We start from the raw sequence: 23,144 nt of genomic DNA, 5'->3' as shown, positions 1-23,144 counted from the left end.
AATCAGTATCCAGCTACTGTTCGGCGTATCTAAACATCAAAATGAACAACGTAGGCGGTAAGCAGAGCACCGACAACGGCAGATCAGAAAGTCTGATTCATGGGCAATATAATACGAACAAAGCCTACTTCTCTACCTCTCCCACATATCCCCTCCACTGTAACGCCGCTTTAATGCTTGTACTCGACAAACTTGCCATCATCGTGGTCCAACTTGGGCGACGCGTCGTCGCCCTTACTAAGTTTGCGGTCGATGTCGGCCGCGTTGGAGAGGCGGCGTTCCAGCTCCTGGTGGCCGCTGTTAACGGTGTTGTCGGCCTGCTCCTTGCCGTCGAAGAGACGGGTGACCTCTTCCAGAGTGTAGCCCTTGGTCTCAATGATGAAGAAGTAGCAGATGACCACCCAAATGCAGTCGAGGACGATGAAGACGATGTAGTACTTCCACCCGATGTTCTCCATGCCAACAGGGTTGACGTAGGAGTTGAAGGCAATGCAAAGCGTCTGGACAGTGACGTAGACGGAGAGCGCCTTGGTGCGGATACCGTATGGAAGGATTTCGGTGGTGTAAAGGGCACCGCAGGTGATCCAGCCAGCGTTGTAGAACATGAAGTAGAGGTAGAGGAAGGGTACGAGAGCGATGCCCGTGGCCTTGTTCTGGGTCTTGTCGAAGGATCCGGAGAGAGCGGTGATAACCACGAAGCAGGCGAGGACACCAGCCATGCATGTCAGCCAGAGAGGGCGGCGGCCCCAACGCTCGGTGAACTGAGCCCAAATGGCGGAGTTGATAGTAGAGAAGATGGCAAGGCCTCCATTGATGCCCTGCACCTGGTGAGGGTCTGTGATGTTGACCGTCTTGAGGATGAGCGGGAGGTAGTAGGAGACGAGGGCGTTACCAGCCCACTGACCCGAAATGGCGATGAAGCAGAGTACGAACAGACGCTTGCGGTTACCAGGCGTCTTAAAGAGGTCAATGTAAGTGGTGCTGGTCTTGGCATCGATCTCGAGGCCGTGCTTGATCTCCGCCATCTCGTACTCGACGAGAGGGTCCTTCTCCTCGCCGTTTGCGTGGTACTTCGCGAGCGTCCTGCGGGCAATCTCTTCCTTGCCGTTCTTAACGAGGTAGCGGGGTGACTCGGGCATGAAGCCGCACAGAGTGAAGATGGCGATGGCACCGGTGCCGAGGCACTGGAAAAGGGTCGGGAGACGCCATGCCCACTCGTTCTGCCAGTCGAGCGTGCCATAACAGACCCACGCGGCAACAATAGTGCCGAATTGGTACGAGGTGAACCAGAGCGCAGCGCAACCGGCACGAAGGCGCGGGTGAGAGATTTCCTGCATCAGGGGAGGGCCGATGGTGGACTGAACACCAAGGGCGGCGCCCATGATTGCCCGGGCGGCGATGAGCTCAGCGCGAGACTTGGCGAATGTGTTCAGGAGAGCACCGGCGCACGATACGAGACACGCCACCAGGAGCGTCAGGCGACGGCCGATGCGGTCGCCGAAGTACGAGGCGATGAAGGGTGTGATAACCGCTGGGAAGTAGAAGACGGAGCCGATGAGACCGAGGACCTGGCCCTTGGGGTCGTCGAACGCCTCGATCCACTGAGGCATGGCCTGCTGCGCATTGAGTAGCGTGCCGTCATATCCCCAGGCTGAGGTTAGATTCTTCTTTCCATTTTTTATCATTGCGTCCCGGGGGGGGGGGGGGGGGGGGGGGTTCATGCCAGATGAGTACTCACTGAACGAGTTACCCCAGAGAATGACCACGACCAAGATCATCTTCTTGAGACCTGGGTCCTTCCACCATTTCGAGGCCGTGTTGTTCTCGATCGTTGCGTACGCCGGTTGCAGAGCTGGTGGCATGTTGGAGAAAGGTCAGAAGTGGCAGATGGGGATCCGCACGACCTACCATCTTAACATTATATGTCTCAGTCTCTCGGCAACCTGGGGCACAATCTAGTCCGAGCCCCGACGTGCGAGCCCCGTGGGCCAGCGGAGAGTCTCGGCCCTCGTTCTCGGCACTCGGCGTGCGCGTGCGATGGGCAAATCGCGATAATGCGCAGCGGATATCCAGAACGAACGGGAATCTCGTGACGCCCGAACGGGAATTTGCGCGTGTATTGTGAATCGCCGCCTTCCGCGTAGAACATGAACGGGAATGTCGCCGTCGATGTGACATGCAGATCAAATGTGCGCGGGTGGGGGAAGGGGAACCCGCCGCGAGTCCAGCAGGTCTCGCGCGGTGGCTTGCGTAAGTGGCGGAGTCACCTGAACAGCTGACTAGGTGGCGGAGTTCTGCCGCACAGATGCTCAGGTTCACACCCCGTTCTCGTCGGAGAAGCTGCTGCCATCTCAGGGCATGTGCTGAGAGCTTGTCGCTGGAGTTGCTACCGGATCGTCCTCGGTGCTGGATGTCATGCGCATATCGTCCTGCTCTTACGATACCCTAAGCGGGCTGGTCACTGTGTACCTAGATCCCAAAGGATAGTGGGCAGCTGCAACGGAGTAGATCACCTCATTCGCGACCAGAGTGGGCTCTTGCCGTCGCGCTAATGGCATGTCAGTCATGGATGATGTGAGGCCTCGCGGATGACACGGAAATCGGATCTACGAGCGGGAGAGTTCCGGTGCCTAGCTTACGACGATCTGTTGATTGGCTGAATTCGCCGACTACCCTCATCCCTGATCCGATGAACTGGCTGAGATCAATGTCATCTTGACAACGTCTGTCTGCACGAAAAGGATAGAGATGAGAGAAAAATATCTGCAGGATATCCAGCGGCAGGTGCATTGTCCCAGCCTGATATGCCCTGCCTTAGCCTGCTTTCACCGGAAATGGAGGTGCTAGAAGTGATGTCCACATGGTACAAGATCCGTTGGAGTTGGAACCAAATAGATGTTGAGAGCCCGGGGTTCCGGCGGGCCGGCGACTTCCTTCGGCCCTTTCCATCATCTCTGCTTCTTCACAACGGAACTTTCACGTTCTGCCCACCCATGGATGCGCACGACACCCTGTGGGGTACACGACGCTAGCGAATGCACTCGGCGGACCAGAGTCACGAGGCCAGGAGCATGAGATCAGGGATGGAACGAGGGTGATGGAAGACCTTTGTGCCGAAACGACGCAATGTCGGGTGCCGATGCCTCGGCCCTTCGGACCGGCCGGCATCTCGTCGCCCCGTCCACGCTGCATAGCACATGAGGCGTCGATTCCTCCCGTTCTGCGATGCAAGGTTTGCCAACTACAGTACACCGGCCTCTCTTCAAGATTCCCGTTCGTGGCGCATGCCGCACTTGGCCGAGGTCATATCTCTGAGACTCGTTGGTTATCGCCGCCGCATCGGATCCGGGCGAGCCGAGCACTCTACAATCTACAATACTACTTAGATCTCCCTTCCGTCCGCCGACATTGTCACCCTCGCATCCACCATGGCGGCCCACTGCACCCTCTCGCACCTGCAGCACATGCAGACGTTCCACCCGAACGTCTACACCAAGGGCTATGAACACATCAAGGCGTTCACGAAGATGCCGGTGAACATCGACGCGCGCGTGCGCGCGGATGCCTCCGCTGGGCCCGTCACACCGCTCCTGTACGCCGGCTTCCTCGAGCACCTCGGCCGCTGTATTTACGGGGGCATCGTTGATGACGTGAAGGACCCGAGTCCTAAGGAGCTACTCGAGGAGCAGGGCAAGGGGCGCGCGGCGTGGCGCAAGGACGTGCAGAAGATCCTGTCGGCGGACGGTGAGCTCGCTGTCCCCATGATGCGCTGGCCCGGCGGCAACTATGTCTCCAACTACCACTGGCAGGACGGAATCGGGCCCGTCGAGGACCGTCCGAAGCGCATTGAGCTGGCGTGGTTGACTTCGGAGAGCAACCAGTGAGTGCACGGGATGTTGCCTACCCTTACGCTAGGTTTGGGACGGATGAGTTCATCGACATGTGCCGCGCCAACAAGTGGGAGCCGTACATCTGCCTCAACATGGGCACGGGCACGTACGAGGAGGCGCTTGCGTGGGTTGAGTACTGCAACGGCACGGGCGACACGTACTGGGCCAACCTGCGGCGCAAGAACACGGGCCGCGACGAGCCGCACAACGTCAAGTACTGGGGGCTTGGCAATGAGAGTGAGTAGGACGGGAAGGCCTCAGGTGGCGGCTGAACATGTGCTGACGACCAGTGTGGGGACCGTGGCAGGTCGGCAACCTCACTGCCAAGGAGTACGCGCTCAAGGCCAAGCAGTGGGCGCACGGCATCAAGCTCGTCGACAAGTCGGTGATCCTCATCTCGTCGGGCGAGACAGGCTGGACGGACTGGGACCGCGAGGTGCTGCAGCACGTCGTGCCCTACGTGGACATGCACTCGCTGCACTTCTACTCGACGCTGTTCCACGAGATCTACACGAAGCCGGGGAACGACTACGAGAAGAACGTGTTCGGGCCCGCCGGCCCCGAGAAGGGCATCGAGATCACGAAAGCCATCATCGACCAGGTCAACATCGACAACACATGGCGGGGGGTCGCGGGGCACGACGTCAAGATTTGCTACGATGAGTGGAACGTCTGGGACCAGACCAAGGCCGGCGTCGATGACAACCTCGAGCAGATCTACGACTACACCGACATGCTGGGCCAGATTGCGTGGCTCAACATGCTCGTGCGCCAGTCCAGGGACATCGGCATCGCATGCATCGCCCAGAGCTGCAATGTGATCGCGCCGATCTTGACGAAGAACAACGCAATCCTCAAGCAGTGTACGTTCTACGTCCTGCAGCTTTTCTCGCAGCAGATGCGCGATGGTTACCTCCTCCAGACACCGTCTATGCCGGACTACTACGATGGCGAGACGTTCCCAAAGTTCATCCAGCATGTCAAGGCCAACCCCCGATACATTGACCTCGTGGCCATGGTCAAGGAGGATGGCGGGAAGAAGAGCGTCCGCGTGTCCGTCATGAACCGCCACCCCACGCTCGACTGGGACGCCAGCGACATCGAGTTCAACGGCATCGACGTGGCCAAGGTCACCGTCCATGAGATGTACTCGGACGACCTGTCGGCAGCCAACACTTGGGACAAGCCCGACACCCTCGTTCCCCAGATCACCGAGTACTCAGCCAAGGAGTGGGCCGAGCGCAAGCACACGGTGCGCAAGCACTCGTGGCAGTTCATCATCGTCGACAGTGCTTAGAGCAGACCCGTGTACAACTATAGATGTCTAAAATAGATGTATCATGTCTACTGCCAGTGGCGACGTCTGTCGCATGTGCGTGGAAGCCTGCAGTTCACGCACACTTTACCTTGTCTGCCTTGCGCTAACCTATGCACAGCAGGCTGGCGGTGGCGGCGCGTAGTTGGCATCCTGGCCCGGCGCATCCGGCTCGTCGGGATACAACTTGCCCGGGTTCATGATTCCCAGCGGGTCGAGCGTATCCTTGATGGTCCTCAACATCCGACATGTCCCATCTCCCAGCTCGCTAGGAAGGTATTTCTACCGTCAACAGTCATGCGCTGCAGCGACGCACCTTCTTGGTCTGCCCGACGCCGTGTTCGCCCGTACACGTGCCGTCGAGCGCGATAGCCTTCTTGACGAAGCCGCTGATAAGCTCATGCATTGCGGGTAGCTCGTCGTGCGAGTTGAAAATGACTGTGCTGTGCACCGTCCCGTCTCCAAGGTGGCTGGAATCAGCAAAGCATGGGGCGAACTCACGCGACGATTGGGCCGTAAATCCCCCGATCCTTCATTTCCTTCTGGCAGTCGGCGACAAACTGGGGAAGCGCGGAGAGAGGGACGCATGCGTCGTTCCCGTACAGCATCGGTGCTGCGGTCAGCTCAGCCTCTCTGCACCGACCCACTCTCGTATCCGCTATGCGCGAGGGCCGCATACAACGCGCCCTTGCGCGCGGCCCAGAGCGCGTCACTCTCCTTGTCGTCGTGCGCCATACGCATCTCGATGCTCTCATTTCTCTCGGCGATCTCACGGATGAGCCGCTCGCTTTCGACCATCATGGCATCTGTGCCCTGCAGCTTGAAGAAGATCGTGTCCTTCTCCGGTAGGGGGTTCGGCACGATACCCAAATGATTTGCGGCCTGGACGAAGAGGGAGTCCAGTAGCTCGGCTGCGTATCAGCTTTGCCTATACATGGCGCACCGCACTGCACGTTCACACCCTGGTTCACGACGTCGACGACGGCCTGGACCGCATGAGCAACAGAGGGGAAGGAGATGACCGCGACACGCGTGGGCAGCTTGGGCGTGAGGCGGAGCGTGGCCTCCGTGACGATACCCAGCGTGCCTTCGGCACCGATGAAGAGCTTGGTCATGTCCGGGCCAGTTGAAGACTTCTTAGCTCGCTGGCGCGTCTTGACGACGGTCCCGTCGGCGAGCACGGCCGTGACGTTAATGAACCTGATGTTAGTCCCTCCGCTTTCGGCCTTCGACCGCAACATACCACTCGGCGCGCGCCGAGCCATAACGCAATGCATTAGGCCCTGAGCACCCCGTACTGAGCATGCCCGCGACGCTGGCGTTCGGCCCCGGATCAAGCGGGAAGAACAGTGCATGCCCTGCGTCCGCGAGCGCCTTGTTCAGTGTCTCGTACCCGATGCCCGCCTGCACTACCACATCACCGTCCATGGGATGCACGGCCACGATCTTGTCCATATGCCGACCGAGGTTGACGCACACGCCGCCGAACGGCGCGGAGAAATGCCCCTCCAGCCCCGTCCCGGCCCCGTAAGGAATGATCGGCACACGGTATTTCGCACATATGCGCACGATGGCTTGCACGTCCGCCGTCGAGTGCGGGAACACGACGGCGCAAGGCGCCTGCTGCGGTCCGTAGAACCACTCGTTGGCCGCGTGCGCTTCGCGGTCGCTCTCGTCGGTGGTCACGTCGTCGAGGAGGAGAGTGCGGATCTCCGCGATCGCTGCGCGGTAGTCGTCGGGCGATCCGAAGCGCGCAGCTCCCTGCTTGGGAGCAGCGGGGGTGGGGATGGAAGCGGGAGCTGGAGCGGGGCCGGGCTCGGCGCTCGCATTGAGGCTCAGCGCGGCGTAGGTGAGCGCCGCGCCTGCCAGGCCGCCCATAAGTGCCCATCGAGAGGACGAGGGAGGGGGCGGAGGCGCGGATGGAGTCGAGTAGTACCGCCGCGCGGGTCGAGGGCGCGCGGCGCTGTGCACACTGGGTAGCAGGGGGCGGGCGCGGCGCATAATGATGTTGTGAGATGGAAAAGAGGGAGGAGGTAGTCAACTATACGACGTCGGTTATCGCCGTGAGATGCCGACTCGGCCGAGTCGGTGCCAAACACGTGAGACAATTTGCCGCGGTCTGGCGCTCTCAGGCTGGCGTAACGACGAGGCGTTAAGGCGTGCATTCAATCTGCAGACGGTCTGGTTGTGTCGCCGGAATGTCCATAAGGAAAGCGAGGTTGTGCCGTGATATCTGCCGGATATCCGTTCGCACGATGAGTTTGGGCGTCGCGGTTCCTGTCGGCTGTAGCTTTTCAGAAACTGCACAGCCAGACCTGCTCATACAAGGCCCAAAGGCGCATTGTGGAAAGCGATGCTCTTGTCGGGATGATGTTCCGTGTCTCCAAAGCAATAAGAGAAGATTCTATGGCGCTGCCATCCACGTGAAGATACCAAATTCGTGAGTGGGGCAGGGTGCCATAGTCGCCCACGCCTCGAAACTGCTGCCCCACTCCATCACCGGTGTTGAAAGCAATGTGCTAAGGACCCCCACGACACGACCAAATTACCCATGATGGCCGTCCTCGGTTCTGAGTTGAGCCCAGTCTTGTCGAGGCTCGTGAGGCATCCAAATACATCGAGGCTACCCAATAGACGGGTGCCACGACGCGGTGTGGCACCAGATCTGGGGCTTGACATGGCGATCTACGGTGGAGGCCTGAGCTGCGCCGCCCCTGTCTGTCGTCCAGGGCAGATTCGTCTTCTTCCCGCAACCCGATGGCGATGCGCGTTGTTCAGCCCGTTCATGGACCGACGAGCGGTTGGCTGCGAGGTGTGAGGTGCGACCGAGGCTGTACATCTTCGGATGGCACGATCTTGGCAGGCGTGGGAGCCACAAGGCCTCCTCTGCAATTGCCGATTAGGAGGCCGATTCTCAATAATGATTACCGATTCGGAAAACTCGATGAGATCACTGATTCCCCAAAGATGTGTTCGCTTTACAACCTTCCCCTCCTACTGACCCGCTTTCCACGCTCATGAAAGAGAGGCCCCATTAGGCTGAAATACAGTAGACAGATGTGCCTTGACTCCCAACCTCCTCGTTGCAGCAGGGTGTGTCACCCGAGGGTTGCCAGTACGATGGATAACATTCCTCGCGTTTTGGGTCACGTGATATTATCGGCGATCGTGCGGGAGAGGCACAAGTCTAATGAAGTTATGCGTGAGAAACTAAGGAACACAACAAGGCGACAAAAGCTGTCAGACAATCTGGCCGCCAATGAGATGCATGCAAGGTAGGACAGGTGACGAGTGTGGAGCGTTGCTTTGCGACGGCACTTAGAGGGTGCAGATGCCCAAGAACGGGAAGAGGACGGCTGTTGACGAAAGGACTAAGGGGCATCGCATTGAGGAAAGTGAGGAATGCGGAGAGGAATGGAGTCGCCCCGATCTCCACTCCTCCACAATCTCCACTGTTGACAAGGACCGGGATCGCCTCGCCACCCTCGTCGCCGACTATAAAGGCCAGCGCTCGGCACCCTCTCTCCTCTCTTTCTCTCATCCTCTCATTCGCCCATCGTCCTCTTTCGTCGACCTCACTCTCCGGCAATCCAGATTGCAGCACTTCCGCTCATCTCTGTCGCCACCATACACCCACTCCTCCTACCCTCATTCGTCTTTACAACCAACGTGGCTTCAACCACTACCTCACTGTCGCCGTGCCTTGCCATTGACCTCGCCACCTCAAGTAATCAAGCCCTCGCGTCTTCTGACCACTTGTTATTACGTCACAAGCGTGAATACACTCAAGGGTACAACACGGGTGCAACTACCATACTACTCGCCCAACCGACATGTCTTACGCATGGCACTCAACCGACATCTTGTGCGGCTGCTTCTTCCAAGTCGAATATGACCGCTACTACCTGCCGCAAGTTGATATCAGCGCTCACACAACTATCATCGGCACCTCTTCCCGCACTGTGCTACGGCAAACATTTGAGAACAAGTCCAAGGATAAGATTGATGAGTTAAAATACGTTTTCCCGCTATATGATGGCGTGTCCGTCGTGGGCTTCCGGTGCACCATCGGCAGCCGCGTTATCGAGGGCGTAGTCCAGGAGCGCAACCAAGCCAAGGCCACCTATAAAGCAGCGACGGACCGCGGCGACATGGCCGGCCTGCTTGAGGAGTCGCTTAGCGCTGGTGATGTCTTCACCACTCGCATCGGCAATGTGCCCGCTGGCGAGAAGGTCTTTGTCGACATTACGTATCTCGGTGAGCTCGAGCACAATGCTCAGATCGACGGCCTCCGGTTCACCATTCCCACCCAGGTCGCGCCCCGTTATGGCTCCATGCAGTTTGGAGACAGCGCTTCCAGCAATGTCCAGGGTGGTGAAATCAGCGTCACCATCGACATTGAGATGCCCACCGCGTCGGCAATTAAGAGTGTCCAGAGCCCATCGCACCCCATCGCTGTATCGGTCGGCCACACCTCCAAAGCTCCCAACGCCGACCCTTCATTCGAGAAGGCGACAGCTAGCCTTACCCTCAACTCGACCTCGCTCGAAACCGACTTCGTTCTTCACGTCGTCGCAACCAATCTCGGCGAGCCTACTGCCCTTCTCGAGACCCACTCCACGATCCCTCATCAGCGCGCCTTGATGACCACTCTAGTTCCTAAGTTTGCGCTGCCTTCTGAGAAGCCCGAGGTTGTGTTCATCTGCGACCGCTCCGGCTCTATGTCTGGACACATTGGCAGCCTCATCTCGGCGCTCACGCTTTTCCTCAAGTCCCTTCCTGTTGGGGTCAAGTTCAACATTTGCTCGTTTGGCACCGATTTCAAGTTTCTCTGGAAACAGTCGAAGAGTTACACTCAAGCAACGCTCGACGAGGCCTCACGACACGTCGCTGCGTTCAAGGCCAACTTTGGGGGCACGGAGATGTATAATCCGGTGCGCAGTGAGAGAGTGACGGTGCTAATCGCAGATCCTCGAGACATTCAAGCGGCGGTTCACCGATATGAACTTGGAGGTGTTTGTGATCACTGATGGTGAGATCTGGGCGCAGGAAGAACTGTTCGCCATGATGAACGAACAAATCGAAAAGGCCAAGGGTGCGATCCGCGTCTTCAGCCTTGGCATTGGCAGCGGTGCATCGACCTCTCTTGTCAACGGCATTGCACGGGGGGGTGGCGGCTTTGCGCAGTATGTTCATGATGGCGAGAAGATGGACGTAGCTATCCTGCGCATGCTGCGCGCCTCACTCTTCCCGCACATTACCGATTACTCGCTCGAGATCAAGTACGGCAAGTGTGAGGAAAGTGACGACGACTTTGAGCTTGTCGAAAAGGTCAACTCTTCTCTCTTGATTGGGGACAACGAAACGGCTGCCAAGACCAGACGCAGCCCGTCGAAGCGCATCATCTCCTTGTTCCAGCGAGACCTCAAGGACGACTCGCCGCCCAAGTCCGAAGCCGCGCCTCTTCCTGCCCTCCCGGCGCCACGCTACCTGCAGACTCCGGGAGTTATTCCACCGCTCTTCCCCTTTTCGCGTACGACGGTGTACGTGCTCCTTTCGGACACGTGCCCCTCCTCCGCTCCAGTGGCGGTCATCCTCCGCGCCACCAGCGCTGCAGGACCGCTGGAGCTTGAGATCCCTGTCACGGTGCTCCGGGAGCCAGGGATGACCATCCATCAGCTTGCCGCTCGCAGGGAGATGAAGGAGCTCGAGGAGGGTCGGGGGTGGGTATCGCTCGCAAAGGTCGGTCCGGTTGCCCTCAAAGACAAGTACCCGGGTCGATACAGCGACATGGTTGAGCGCGAAGCCGTGCGCATCGGAACGAAGTTCCAGGTCAGCGGAAAGTGGTGCAGCTTTGTCGCTGTTGAGAAGGGTAACAACGGCGACGAGATGGTGGTCGACATCCCGCCCGAGTACAACGAGAGCAATATCGAAGACCACATGGACATGTCCAAAGGCAGCATGTCCGCCTCTCCTTACGGCATCCCCTTACAAGCTCCTCCGCCTGCTCCGATGCAGATGCAGGCTCAGAACGTATCCAGGCATGGTAAGTGGATCTCACCTGCATGATCTCGATGGTCCCCGTCGCATGGCTGGGCCGTGAGAGCCCGCAAGCCCCCCCTCCGCATGATAACCTTGCTGACTTATCAGGTGGCAGTGGCAGCAGCTACGGCTCGGCTGCCAACTCGAGAGCACATGTCTCGAAGAGATCGGCAATGCCCCAGCGGTCGAAGGGAGGCGCAATGCCCAAGAAGTCGATGGGGGGTGCAAAGCCCATGGCGGCGCCGAGCGGCGCCGTGAGGCATATATCGGCGATGCTTACAAAGTCGACGGGAGGCGCCGCCCCCGGCTCCATGAGGGAGGCGCCGTCGTATGCGCCCTCTGCGCCGCCTGCCGCTCCGTGTCCTCAAGCGGTGGCGCTGGACACGAACCCCGGCGGCGTGACCCTGATAGCCCAAACTCGCGGCCGCGGCCAGGACAACACCGGCGCGTTCGAGCGTCTTGCTTACTCTCCTTTGGATGATTTTTCTTACGCTGAGCGACGTTCCGCGCCTGCGGACACTAGTGGCGGGGAAAGGAATCCTGTGATGGCCCTGATGTTCCTCATCAATGAGCAGTTGTTCGAAGGCAACTGGAGGTGGACGCCGACGCTCGAATATGCGCTGGGCATCAAGGCTGAAGAGGCCATGGCAGCGGCACCGGGGTTCTCCGCCGAGATGGTAGCTACTGCGTGCGCGGTGGCGCTTTTGAACGCCAAGCTCGCGCAGGCGAAGGAGAAGTGGGTGATGATAGAGGAGAAGGCGGAGACGTGGCTGCATGCGCAGGGTGGGGACGTGGAGGCGCTTAAGAAGGCGGTGCGGACGCTATTCTAGTAGCCACAATATGTAGCCTTCGCAGAAGAGCAATGAATCAATGTCTGGTCTGTGCGGGATGGTAATGGAGCTGTGGTTGACGGTCAACTGTCGACGGTCGACGGACTTCTTGTCAGATGTGTCAGTTCAAGCTGCATGTAGTCGTTCAGAAGTAATTCTATCTCATGTGCTTGTGACGGGACGAGATTTTGAGCTCATGGTTCATGGTTCACGATTTCATGAATAAAGATCTATTTCGACACGTGGCGACGATCAATCCAGCGATCCAGCCGATCCAGTCGCGTCAACCGGAGGGCACTCTGGGTGCTTGTACCTTGTGCCTCGCGGATTCCGAGAACGCGTCGGACGAACCATGTCAGATAGCTCAGGGACCAAACATGATGCATGACTGGATTGCAGACAGACGACATGCATAGCCTTTGCCTTTCCATGTCTCCCCGAAGTCCCTGCTTTGCCCTGCTCCTTGGCTGTGAGCAGCTCTGCAATTGGCCAAGAGCGCGTTTCGGGATGTCCAGGGCGATGCAAGCAATGGCGACAATGGCGATGCGGGGGACATGGAACACGCCGCGGCTGTGCTGGACGGGTGGCCGCCAAGGGGTGGTGATCCGAGGGATAAGGGTCCAGGGAATAGGATGAGCCGGAGCTGACGCGACTGGTGCGTGCGGGATATGCACCTTCCCTCCTTCCTTCCTTTGAGTGGGTGATGCGACTTGAGCCATCTCCCTCCACGGCCTCCACCTTCCTCCTCCCCACAAACATCGACGCCCGCTCCCGCTCGCCTTTCAAATAGCACGCACTTCATCATTCTTTCTCCTCAACATCATCATCAACAAGACCTCCGTCAACACCTCAACCACCCCTCCCCCCCCCAAACATGCCTCCACGCCGCTCAGCAAGGGCCGCAGCCGCCGTAGCTGCCACACCCCCACCTCCCCCTCCCGCCCCTGCACCCAAGAAGCGGGCCGCTCGAACCAAGAAGGCCGCATCCCCCTCCCCCTCCCCCACCCCCTCCCCTCCTCCAGTCCTCAAGAACACCGAGCCGCTCAAGGGCACCCGCATCGTCATCGGCGTCCCCGGCAAGCTCGGCACAGACCTCACCGAGCAGGTCATGCGCCTTGGCGCCAAAGTCTCCAACAACGTCACCAAGACAGTCACGCACCTCATCGCAAACACGGCGGACATCCAGTCGGGTTCGCCCAAGATCACCGCAGCCAAGAAGAACAACGTCCACATCCTCGATGAGCGCTGGGTCGAGGCGTGTGAGGAGGAGGGTGACCTCGTCGATGAGGCCAAGTATGTCGCCCTGGCGGCAAGCGTCAACGGCGCTGCCAATGGCACCGCCAACGGCCACAGCGGAGCCAACGGAGCGGCCAACGGGAAGAAGCGTGCCGCGGAGAGCGATGACGAGGAGGACGTCAAGCCTGCTAAGCGTGGAAAGAAGGCCGGTGAGTCATCGTAGATATCGTATATGGGATGACTTTGGTGCTGACCCCAGCCCCCGCATCAGCCAAACCCGCGCCTCCTAGCCCATCTAAGGCTGCAGGCGCCATCACCTCCACCAAGCTTCAGGACACGGCGGACAAGGTCGCTAGCAAGGGCGACCTCGACGGGCAAAAGGCCAAGAAGACCAAGGGTTTTAACGTCCCCGTTGACGAGTACTGCCACTTGGTCAACTACAAAGTCTACATCGATGATGATGGCATGATCTACGACGCCAACCTCAACCAGACAAATGCTGGAAATAACAACAACAAATTCTACCGCGTGCAGGTGAGTAGCTGCAATTGAGCCCAATAGGCGACCAGTAACCCCGCTGACGCCAGATCCTCTATAATGGCGGCAACTATAGGACATGGACGCGATGGGGCCGTGTCGGAGAGGCGGGTCAAAACAAGCTTCTCGGCTGTGGCACCCTCCCGGATGCCATTGCCAACTTCAACCAAAAGTTCAAGGACAAGTCTGGCCTGAACTGGGCGCAGCGCAACGACCCACCGAAGCCCAAGAAGTACACGTTTATCGAGAAGAGCTACGACGATGACTCGGACAACGAAGGCGCGGACAATGACGTCAAGGAGGAGGAGGATGAGGAGGAGGAGTGGGTACCGCCAGAGTCCAAACTCGAGCAGCCAATTCAGGACCTCATGGCCCTCATCTTCAACACCAAGTACATGAACAACGCAATGAGGGATCTCAACTATGACGCGCAGAAGATGCCTCTGGGCAAGCTTTCAAAGAGTACCATTCTGAAGGGCTTCCAGGCTCTCAAGGACCTCGCCTCGCTCTTTGACGACCACTCGCTGGCCCAGTCGGTTCACGGTCAGGCCTACCAGTCCGCTGTGGAGATGCTTTCCAATCGATTCTACTCGTACATTCCCCACGACTTTGGCCGCAACCGTCCGCCAATCATTGCCTCCGAGGCCTTGCTCAAGAGGGAGATTGAGCTGCTCGAGTCGCTCGGCGACATGAAGGAGGCGGCGGCGATTATGAAGGCCGAGCGCCCCAAGGACACCATGCACGCTTACGACCGGCAGTTCAACTCGCTCGGCATGGAGGAGATGACCGTGTTGGACAAGGCCTCGAAGGAGTTCAAGGAGCTTGCCGCGTACCTCGTTGACTCGAAAGGAGCAACCCACCATGTTAATTATCAGGTGGAGGAGATCTTCCGCATCGAGCGCGCAGGCGAGACAAAGCGCTTCGACGAGAGCATCTACCCGACCATCCCATCGGATCGCCGTCTGTTGTGGCACGGCTCGCGCGCGACCAACTTTGGCGGTATCCTGTCGCAGGGTCTCCGCATCGCTCCCCCCGAAGCACCAGTGTCCGGCTACATGGTGAGGATATCGTGCGGCGTAGCTAACCCCAGTTCGGCAAGGGCATCTACCTCGCCGACATGTCCTCCAAGTCAGTCAACTACTGCTGCTCCTACCTGTCGGATAGCACTGCGCTTCTGCTTCTCTGCGAGGCCGAGCTCGGCGACCCGCTTCAGAAGCTCACCAACGCGTCGTACAACGCCGGCGACAGCGCCAAGGCTGGCGGCATGTACTCGACCTGGGGCCAGGGCAGGGTCGGCCCGTCGAAGTGGAAGTGCGCGGGCGAGGCGCATGAGTCGCTCAAGGGCATCAAGATGGTGAGTTGCCCCTAACTTGGATAGCAGTGCTGACTGTAGCCCGACGTAACAACCCCACCCGGCGACACCAACGTCGACGGCGCGTACCTCATGTACAACGAGTACATTACATACGACGTCAACCAGGTAAAGCTGCGCTACCTGTTCCGTGTCAAGACGTAGTGTGCGTGAGGTTCTCGATTCTTCTGCTTGGGTATACCCCTTCGGCTTTGCTCTATATGTTTGTTGGGAAAATGGATATCGAAGTGCTTGTGATGTACAGAGCGTGGTCTTCGCATTGGAACTCTACTCTACTGAATCGGTTTCGGCATTGACCGAAATGCACCCGCCCAACTCCACCTCCACTCCACCACGATCGTCATACTCCGCAGTGACTCGGACGATCGGAAAACGCCTCTCCACCTCGATCCACCGCCCGATCCCTTGTTCTTCTCCAACCTTTTCGCTCAATAACCCCGAAGTCTCCTCGGCTTTTCTCTCCCCCTCCCCCCCAAACTCCCTCTCCTTACCTCTCCCCATGCCCGACCAAGTCCTCTCTCCCGTTGCGCGATCCGCCGCTGCCGCCTCCGCTCCCGACGCGACCGCGACGATCGCGACGCCCACAGGCTTCCGCCTCACCGCGCACAATCAATACAACGCGACGCGGCTCGACGCAGCCCACCTCCCCCCCGCTCCGCTTCCCCTCTTCCGCTTGTGGCTACACGAAGCCCTGCGCCCAACGCACGGCCAGCCCGCCGTCCGCGAGCCCGAGGCCATGACGCTGTCCACCTGCGCCAACGGCATTCCCTCTTCGCGCGTCGTCCTGCTCAAGGAGGTCGACGAAGGCTTCGTCTTCTTCACGAACTACACGTCGCGCAAGGGCCGCGAGCTGACGGGCCACGCCGCGCTCTGCTTCCACTGGCGCGAGGTGTCGCGGCAGGTACGCGTGGTGGGCGAGGTGCAGAAGGTGTCGCGCGAAGAGAGCGAGGCGTACTTTGCCACCAGGCCGCGCGGGAGCCAGATTGGCGCGTGGGCCAGTCCCCAGAGCCAGGCGGTCGGCGAGGGCGAGATGGAACGGCGCGTCAAGGAGGTCGAGGAGAAGTATCCGGGTGAGGTGCCGTGTCCCCCGCACTGGGGCGGGTATCGGGTCATGCCTATGTGAGTGGGATGGGGAGGGACGAGGACAAGGGGAAGAGAGAGAGAGAGAGGAATGAGAGCAGGTGGAGGAGGGAGAGAAGGGAGAGTTGAGAGCTGACGACAGCGAAGTCGAGTTTTGGGCGGGCCAGCCGAGCCGCCTGCACGACCGATTTGTGTTCACCCGCCCGGACATCAAATCTGAGTGGAGCGTTAAGCGCCTCGCGCCATGATGGGTATGAATGGCCTATGGCCAATGACTGCGAGTGTATGTGAGGCAGGAGAGGCTGCTGGAGCGTGTAGGCGGGCGACAGGAAGAGGGCCTAGTCACGCCGAGATCCCAACTCAGATGATACGCTTATGGTGGTACTCACTATTCGGAGCAGCCTCAGACTCTCAGGTGCGGTGCTCTGACTTACAGCGGTCGTTGGCGATGATCACATGCACATGTCAGAGTTAGACTCAAACCAGAGGTGGCTGGCTTGGCTTGAGGCCAGCTAGTGTGTTGGAAGATCTGGCTGGAGACTAAGATGACATTGCGTCAGAGATGGACAACTCATATGATTGCGCCGGCCTTAACACGCCCACGCCCCACGGCCACATGTCCGCAGAGATGTCCGCACGCGACTGCTTTAGCATGCGTAGTCTGCCGTGCCGCATGCACCGTGCCGCAATGAACGTCCGCCATCGCCGTGAGAATTGGACCTAGCGCACTAACATGCTAGCAGCATACCTCGGCACCACCCCGGCACATTGTTGATCACAGGCACATCGGCACAGCACAAAACATCTCTCGCTCCCACTTCTCCTTTGATCTACTGCACTCGAATCCACTTCACCATCCATTCAAACCACACATGCAGGTAGCCAGCCCCTCGCCCTAGACACGCCGCGGCTCAGCTCGGGGCATATAAACGCTCAGCTGGGGAATACAAGCTCGGTCCCATCGTCCAGGTCACAGCGCAGAAGTGAGATTGTCACATCTCCGCTGCAATGTACAATCTGTGCTCACACCAGACCATGAACATCAATTTCTTCTTCCTCTTGCTCGCGGTTGCGCATGCGCAAAATGGCGCGCAGGGCAGCCCCGCACCGTCGGGGGAATCCTCCCAAGCGGCGAGCGCGCTTTCCACTGCCTCCTCTGCGTCAACCAACACGACCTCAGCATCATCGATGATCAACGGTACCTCAGCGTCGACACCCGCTGCCAAAGCGACTTCGGCAGTCTCAGGCATCGCGCATAATTCCTCCTCCATCTCCGCTACCTCCATCTCCGTCGCTTCCAACACCACCGCCTCCGCCGCCTCCTCCATCGCACCTTCCTCCACCACTTCCGCCGACTGCACATTCTGCACCGTCCCACCAGGCTACACCGCCGAAGACTGGCCCGCACCGTTGCACGTTGCCGACCAATTCCCACCCCGCTGGCGCGACGCGCACCGCAAAGCTCGCACCTTCCTCGCCGGTTGGAGCGTGCAGGAGAAGGTCGATATCGTCACTGGCGCAGGATGGATGCAAGGCCGCTGCGTTGGCAACACCAAGCCCATCCCCGCGCGCAACTGGACCGGCCTCTGTCTCCAAGACTCGCCGCTCGGCGTGCGCTTCGCCGACTATGTCTCGGCCTTCCCAGCCGGCATTAACGCCGCTGCGACGTGAGTGCCATCTGTGACGTCATGGCGTGGTGGAGGTGGTCCACCATCTGACCTTCCCCACTTTGATGCGTTCTGACTCCAGCTTCGACAAAAGACTCTTGCGCGATCGCGGATACGCCATGGGCCAGGAGTTCAAAGGCAAAGGCATCAACGTCGCCCTCGGACCCATGACGAACATGGGCCGCGTCGCGGCCGGCGGCAGGAACTGGGAGGGCTTCGGCGCCGATCCGTACCTCTCCGGCATTGCGACATACGAGACCATTATCGGAATGCAGAAAGCCGGCGTTCAGGCGACGTGAGCTCGGGGAGAACATGAGCTGACCGTAGCACGAAGCACTACATTGCCAACGAGCAGGAGCGGAATCGCACGACGAGCAGCTCGAACATCGACGACCGGACGATGCGCGAGATCTACGCGCACCCCTTCCTGCGTGCGGTGCAGGCACACTCGGCCGCGTTTATGTGCAGCTACAACCTGGTGAACGGGAGCTGGGCGAGCCAGAACTCGAAGATGATTAACGGCATTCTCAAGACCGACTGGGGATATGGGGGGTACATCATGTCTGATTGGTGAGGTGGCGCGCTGCGGCGCTGATGACAGGGACGCGACGCATTCTGGCGTTCACGGTGTACTGTCAGGACTTGACATGGACATGCCGGGTGACATTGGGATGAATGGCGGGCTCACGAGCTACTTCGGGCCAAACCTTACGGAGGCCGTGCGCAACGGCAGCGTCAGCGTTGATCGCCTCGACGACATGGCGCAGCGCATTGTCGCGGCGTGGTATCTTGTCGGGCAGGATAAGGGGTACCCTGACGTCAACTTTGACTCGTGGAAAGGCCAGAACGAGCACGTCGACGTTCAAGACGACCACTACAAGCTTATCCGGCTTATGGGCGCTGCTTCCACCGTGCTGTTGAAGAATACGGACGGGGCGCTCCCGCTCAAGAAGCCGCGCTCGATTGCGCTCATTGGCGAGGACATGGGTCCAGCTCCTAACGGGCCTAACGGCTTCCCCGACCGGGGCGGGATTTCCGGTACCTTCGCCATGGGTTGGGGATCCGGCACTGTGAGCTGTACAGCGCTCCCAGCTGACACCAGACGAACTTCCCCTACCTGGTCGACCCGCTACAGGCCATCTCGTTCCGTGCGCAGCAGGATCGCTCGACACTCAACTGGCACCTAAACAACTGGGACCTCGCTGGCGCCGCCAAGGTTGCGTCGGGGGCTGATGTCGCGCTCGTCGGCGTGAACTCTGTTTCGGGGGAGCAGTACATCACTGTCAACGGAAATATTGGGGATCGCAACAACTTGTCGGCCTGGCACAACGGAGATGCGCTCATTCGGGCCGTGGCGGCGCGTAACAACAACACGGTCGTTGTCGTGCACTCCGTTGGACCCATGAGTATGGACTGGGTCGATCATGAGAACATTACTGCCGTGCTATGGGCCGGCCTGCCAGGGCAGGAGAGTGGTAATGCCCTCGTGGACATTCTGTGGGGTGCCTACAACCCCTCCGGCCGTCTGCCGTATACTATCGCCGCAAAGTACACCGACTACTCCGCTGCCATCGAGTACGTGAACACCAACAAGCCGCCGCAGACGAATGTCAACTACACCGAGGGCTTGTTTGTGGACTACCGTCATTTTCTGAAGGAGGATATCACGCCACTGTTCGGCTTCGGCTTCGGGCTGAGCTACACCTCATTCGCCATCTCGAATGTTCAAGTGATGGACCGGCGCAAACGCGTGGTGGAGGACGACGGCGAGTCCGAGAAGCCCGTCAAAATTGGCCGCCTTATGACCCGAGCCCTCCACCGCAAGCGCTGGACGGTGCGCGCCGACGTCACGAACACAGGCGGGATCAATGGGTGCGAAGTGCCACAGCTGTACCTCGTTTATCCCCCTGAGGCCGGGGAGCCGCCGCGCGTGCTCCGCGACTTTGTTCGCGTGAACCTCGACCCCGGGGAGACGACGACCGTCGAGTTTGCGCTGAGCCGGTACGATGTGTCGATCTGGGACGTTGAGCGACAGGAGTATGTTGTGCCGGACGGAGAGTACGGCGTGCTCGTCGCGAAGCACGCTTTTGAGGAGGAGGCGGCGATGGGGACCTTCTGTCCTGGAAGGTGTTGATGGCACTGGGAGGGAGTTCGTAGACGTCGTAGACGATGGACTTACCGATGCGAAGAACGATGTGAAGAGCCCGTCCTCGAAGGGTCCGCGCAGCAAAGTAGCTTGGTCATGGCTGACGTGGCGTTGTTTGTGCTAATATGCAACCTCGCCCGCATCGGAATATGTATCTCTGTTCGTATAGTGGCTAGTATGCTCGCTTGTCATTTGCTGTGACCGCGGGAGACCGGAGTTCAATTCTCCGACAGAGAGCATGGTGTTCGCAAGGAATGCTTTTTGAGTCATTGGAGAGGAGGAGGTTGACCCATGTGGTGCGGAGCGGAAGACGTCGAGCCCGCGAGCTCATGCGTCACTCTCCATAGCTCCATCTCCCTACTTCGCGTCGACGGGTTGAAATCACCGTCCACACCTGTGTCTTCGCTCGCCGCCACACACTCCGCCGATCTCCATGGCCCACGATCTCCTCCCGCTCCGCACCCAGCGGCTGATTATCTCCCCTCTCACCTCCGCTGACCGCGAGGCCTTCGTCGCGTATCGCGACAACCCGAACATCGCCCGACATCAAGGCTGGGACGTTCCGTATACGGTCGAGGCCGCGAACGCGCTCCTCGCGGGCCAGCCGACAACCTTCCCTCCTCCCCCTGGCGCGTGGCTCCAGCTTGCCATCCACTCCTCCCCTTCCTCGTCCTCCATTGCCACTTCCACTTCCTCCTTGTTCACCCCGTCCTCCCCCTCCTCAGTCCTGCTTGGCGACCTCGCCGTCCACACCCACGCCCACCAACCCAATACCTACGAGATCGGGATCACCATCACGCCCGCCGCGCACCGTACAGGCGTGGGCGCCGAGGCGCTCTCAGCCCTCCTCGACGCGCTGTTCCGTCTTGGCGCGCACCGCGTTGCGGCGCGCAGCGACGTGCACAATCCTGCTGTGGGGGGGTTGTTGCGCAAAGTCGGGTTTGCGCTGGAGGGGACGGCGCGCGAGGTCGACTGGCATAAAGGCGCATGGCAGACGCTGCAGTACTGGGCAGTGCTGAGGAGCGATCGCGAGGATGCTTAGCGCCCGACAGCACCATTGGAGTGCATGGAGTGACATGAGGTGAGGTGGATGTGAACCGACGCGCGGATAGGGTGGACGGGATGGGATGGTGGAGTCGCGTCACCCGGCGTCACCCGCTCACCCGATCACCCGCTTCCGCATCTCGCGACACGCGGGGAACGCGTCCAATCCACCACGGTACCACGACTCATTCTTCCTTCCACTTTGTCCATCGCCCATCTCATCTCAACTCCATCCACTTCACCATGACCCTCCCTCCCGCCCCCAACATCCAGGCTGGCTCCCCCTTCGCTCAGTTACCTGCAGAAGTCCTCACTCGCATCACTAGATGGATACCGACCGTGGACTTGTCGGCCGTCCGCCAGACATGCAAGGTCATCGAGCGTAAGACATTTGCCTCCTGGTCGCACGAGTTCTTCCGCAAGCGCCAGTTCTGGATCTCGACTTTCAGTCTCCAGACGCTTTTGGACATTGCTCAGCATGAACACCTTGGGCCGATGCTCAAGCATGTCTGTATCGCGACAGACCGCGCAGTCGAAGTCTATACAGCTACGTGAGTGGCCCCTTGTTTCTACATCCCGCACTGCGTCTGATACCTCAGGGTGGCCAACACCGTCGTGACCAGGCGAGCGCGTCAAGATCAAGATTACCTTCTTAACACGGGCGTGTGGATCGAAATGCTCACAAAGGCGTTCAAGAAGCTGCCCAACCTGGAGACCATCGACATCCGTGACTTCAGCAGTGCCACGCGCTTCCGTGACGGCCCCAATGCCCAGTGGTACTCGTATGGCTCGACCACGCTATACAAGGCGTCAGGAGTTCGCCCTCAACAAGGCTCGGCTCACATTGATTTTGACCGGGTGTTTCAGGGCGTCGTCGTCGCTGCTGGCCGCGCTGAGCTGAGCGCGCCAAACCTCGAGGTCATCACGCGCAGTGTGGCACTCAAGGACGCGTTCTACGTTTCACCCGCCATCAAGCCTGCAGTCGCCGAGTACCTTGGCCAGCTGAAGAAACTGCACCTCGTTCTGCGCGTCTCGGCTCCCGAGGAGCTAGAGGACTTCCTCCACCTGGCCAAGAATGTCACCTGGCTCCGTGTCAACTATTTCGACCGGCACTTCGACCCCAAGGCGTTCCTCGAGTGGCTCGGCACGCCATGCAACAACGACACCATGGACGATTGGGCCAAGGCTGTTGCCATCGCGACACAGAAGGACGAGGGGCTGCCCATCGCGCCCCTCAACCTGCCGCTCGACACACTCGAGCTGGGCGGGTGTACGACCTCGCCTGAGGTGCTAAAGGGCATTGTTGCCAAGCTCCCCCTCCGCAGTCTGAGCCTGCGCCGCGTGCAACTCAACCATCCCAAGAGCCAGGACAAAGGGCTGTGGGCCGACTTCCTCGAGAGTCTTGAGGGAAGCGGAATACGCCGTCTTCTTCTCTCTGACGTGACGGAGAGCACGGGTCCGGGAATTTACGGGCAGCCCGTCATCTTTAAGAAGGCGTACAAGCCGCGCGAGCTCTCCCTGCCTGCGCGCCGGTACCGGAGCGAGATGTTCAAGAGCGCTGCGGCAGACACGGAGGTCGAGCCGCCTCCCGTCTTTGACAGTGACGAGGACAACTCTGACGAGGATGAGGACGACGACGAAGAGGATGAGGATGGGGAGGATGATGATGAGGATGCCGAGGACGACGTGGACGAAGTTGACGACGACGACGATGTTGACATGGCATGACTAGACGACGACATAGTGGGAATCGCATGGCGATGTTCGAATTCGGTGGCGAGCGAGACGACGGTGAGTAGTGAGTACTACTCTCCGTAAGTCCTGCACCCTTTCACTGCGCACGGATGAAATTGCCCGTATATAAATGGAATTGTAGAGTATAGTCTGGCGCATGGTTGTGATGTTGGTGTTGAAGCCGCGCCCATGGCCTCTGCGCGATCTCCCTGCATCGCTATGTTGAGCAAGACCAGATCCCTCAACCCTTA

At 59.4% G+C, this 23,144-nt stretch overlaps 9 protein-coding genes across 9 annotated transcripts; 7 read left to right on the top strand and 2 right to left on the bottom strand.

The window, feature by feature from the left end:
* Positions 1 to 170: 170 nt before the first annotated feature.
* Positions 171 to 1,862, bottom strand: COLE_03573 (uncharacterized protein; the record flags this gene model as incomplete). Its single annotated transcript, XM_018421167.1, has 2 exons — positions 171 to 1,651; positions 1,739 to 1,862. 2 exons carry the CDS (start codon positions 1,860 to 1,862, stop codon positions 171 to 173), a joined length of 1,605 nt encoding a protein of 534 aa, XP_018281441.1.
* Positions 1,863 to 3,428: 1,566 nt separating this feature from the next.
* On the top strand, positions 3,429 to 5,187 carry COLE_03572 (uncharacterized protein; the record flags this gene model as incomplete). The annotated part of the gene is made up of 3 exons (XM_018425716.2): positions 3,429 to 3,880; positions 3,916 to 4,127; positions 4,181 to 5,187. 3 exons carry the CDS (start codon positions 3,429 to 3,431, stop codon positions 5,185 to 5,187), a joined length of 1,671 nt encoding a protein of 556 aa, XP_018281440.1.
* A 129-nt stretch (positions 5,188 to 5,316) lies between these two features.
* On the bottom strand, positions 5,317 to 7,083 carry COLE_03571 (uncharacterized protein; the record flags this gene model as incomplete). Its single annotated transcript, XM_018420221.1, has 6 exons — positions 5,317 to 5,487; positions 5,522 to 5,675; positions 5,707 to 5,818; positions 5,853 to 6,116; positions 6,149 to 6,405; positions 6,449 to 7,083. The coding sequence occupies 6 exons, from the start codon at positions 7,081 to 7,083 to the stop codon at positions 5,317 to 5,319; spliced, it is 1,593 nt and encodes a 530-aa protein (XP_018281439.1).
* Positions 7,084 to 9,038: 1,955 nt separating this feature from the next.
* On the top strand, positions 9,039 to 12,077 carry COLE_03570 (uncharacterized protein; the record flags this gene model as incomplete). The annotated part of the gene is made up of 3 exons (XM_018421166.2): positions 9,039 to 10,139; positions 10,174 to 11,251; positions 11,356 to 12,077. 3 exons carry the CDS (start codon positions 9,039 to 9,041, stop codon positions 12,075 to 12,077), a joined length of 2,901 nt encoding a protein of 966 aa, XP_018281438.1.
* A 1,108-nt stretch (positions 12,078 to 13,185) lies between these two features.
* On the top strand, positions 13,186 to 15,366 carry COLE_03569 (uncharacterized protein; the record flags this gene model as incomplete). The annotated part of the gene is made up of 5 exons (XM_018421617.2): positions 13,186 to 13,522; positions 13,573 to 13,847; positions 13,901 to 14,908; positions 14,941 to 15,204; positions 15,244 to 15,366. The coding sequence occupies 5 exons, from the start codon at positions 13,186 to 13,188 to the stop codon at positions 15,364 to 15,366; spliced, it is 2,007 nt and encodes a 668-aa protein (XP_018274836.1).
* A 355-nt stretch (positions 15,367 to 15,721) lies between these two features.
* COLE_03568 (uncharacterized protein) lies at positions 15,722 to 16,550 on the top strand (the record flags this gene model as incomplete). The annotated part of the gene is made up of 2 exons (XM_018420070.3): positions 15,722 to 16,341; positions 16,445 to 16,550. The coding sequence occupies 2 exons, from the start codon at positions 15,722 to 15,724 to the stop codon at positions 16,548 to 16,550; spliced, it is 726 nt and encodes a 241-aa protein (XP_018274835.2).
* A 940-nt stretch (positions 16,551 to 17,490) lies between these two features.
* COLE_03567 (uncharacterized protein) lies at positions 17,491 to 20,103 on the top strand (the record flags this gene model as incomplete). Its single annotated transcript, XM_018420596.1, has 5 exons — positions 17,491 to 17,969; positions 18,052 to 18,264; positions 18,297 to 18,539; positions 18,571 to 19,039; positions 19,072 to 20,103. 5 exons carry the CDS (start codon positions 17,491 to 17,493, stop codon positions 20,101 to 20,103), a joined length of 2,436 nt encoding a protein of 811 aa, XP_018274834.1.
* Positions 20,104 to 20,548: 445 nt separating this feature from the next.
* Positions 20,549 to 21,157, top strand: COLE_03566 (uncharacterized protein; the record flags this gene model as incomplete). Its single annotated transcript, XM_018427130.2, has 1 exon — positions 20,549 to 21,157. The coding sequence occupies one exon, from the start codon at positions 20,549 to 20,551 to the stop codon at positions 21,155 to 21,157; it is 609 nt and encodes a 202-aa protein (XP_018274833.1).
* A 245-nt stretch (positions 21,158 to 21,402) lies between these two features.
* COLE_03565 (uncharacterized protein) lies at positions 21,403 to 22,887 on the top strand (the record flags this gene model as incomplete). The annotated part of the gene is made up of 2 exons (XM_018425668.1): positions 21,403 to 21,710; positions 21,759 to 22,887. 2 exons carry the CDS (start codon positions 21,403 to 21,405, stop codon positions 22,885 to 22,887), a joined length of 1,437 nt encoding a protein of 478 aa, XP_018274832.1.
* Between the last annotated feature and the right edge of the window lie 257 nt (positions 22,888 to 23,144).

Source organism: Cutaneotrichosporon oleaginosum, assembly GCF_008065305.1.
Source record: "Cutaneotrichosporon oleaginosum strain ATCC 20508 chromosome Unknown ATCC20508_contig03, whole genome shotgun sequence".
Classification (NCBI taxonomy): domain Eukaryota; kingdom Fungi; phylum Basidiomycota; class Tremellomycetes; order Trichosporonales; family Trichosporonaceae; genus Cutaneotrichosporon; species Cutaneotrichosporon oleaginosum.
This window is presented reverse-complemented; position numbering and strand designations above follow the sequence as displayed.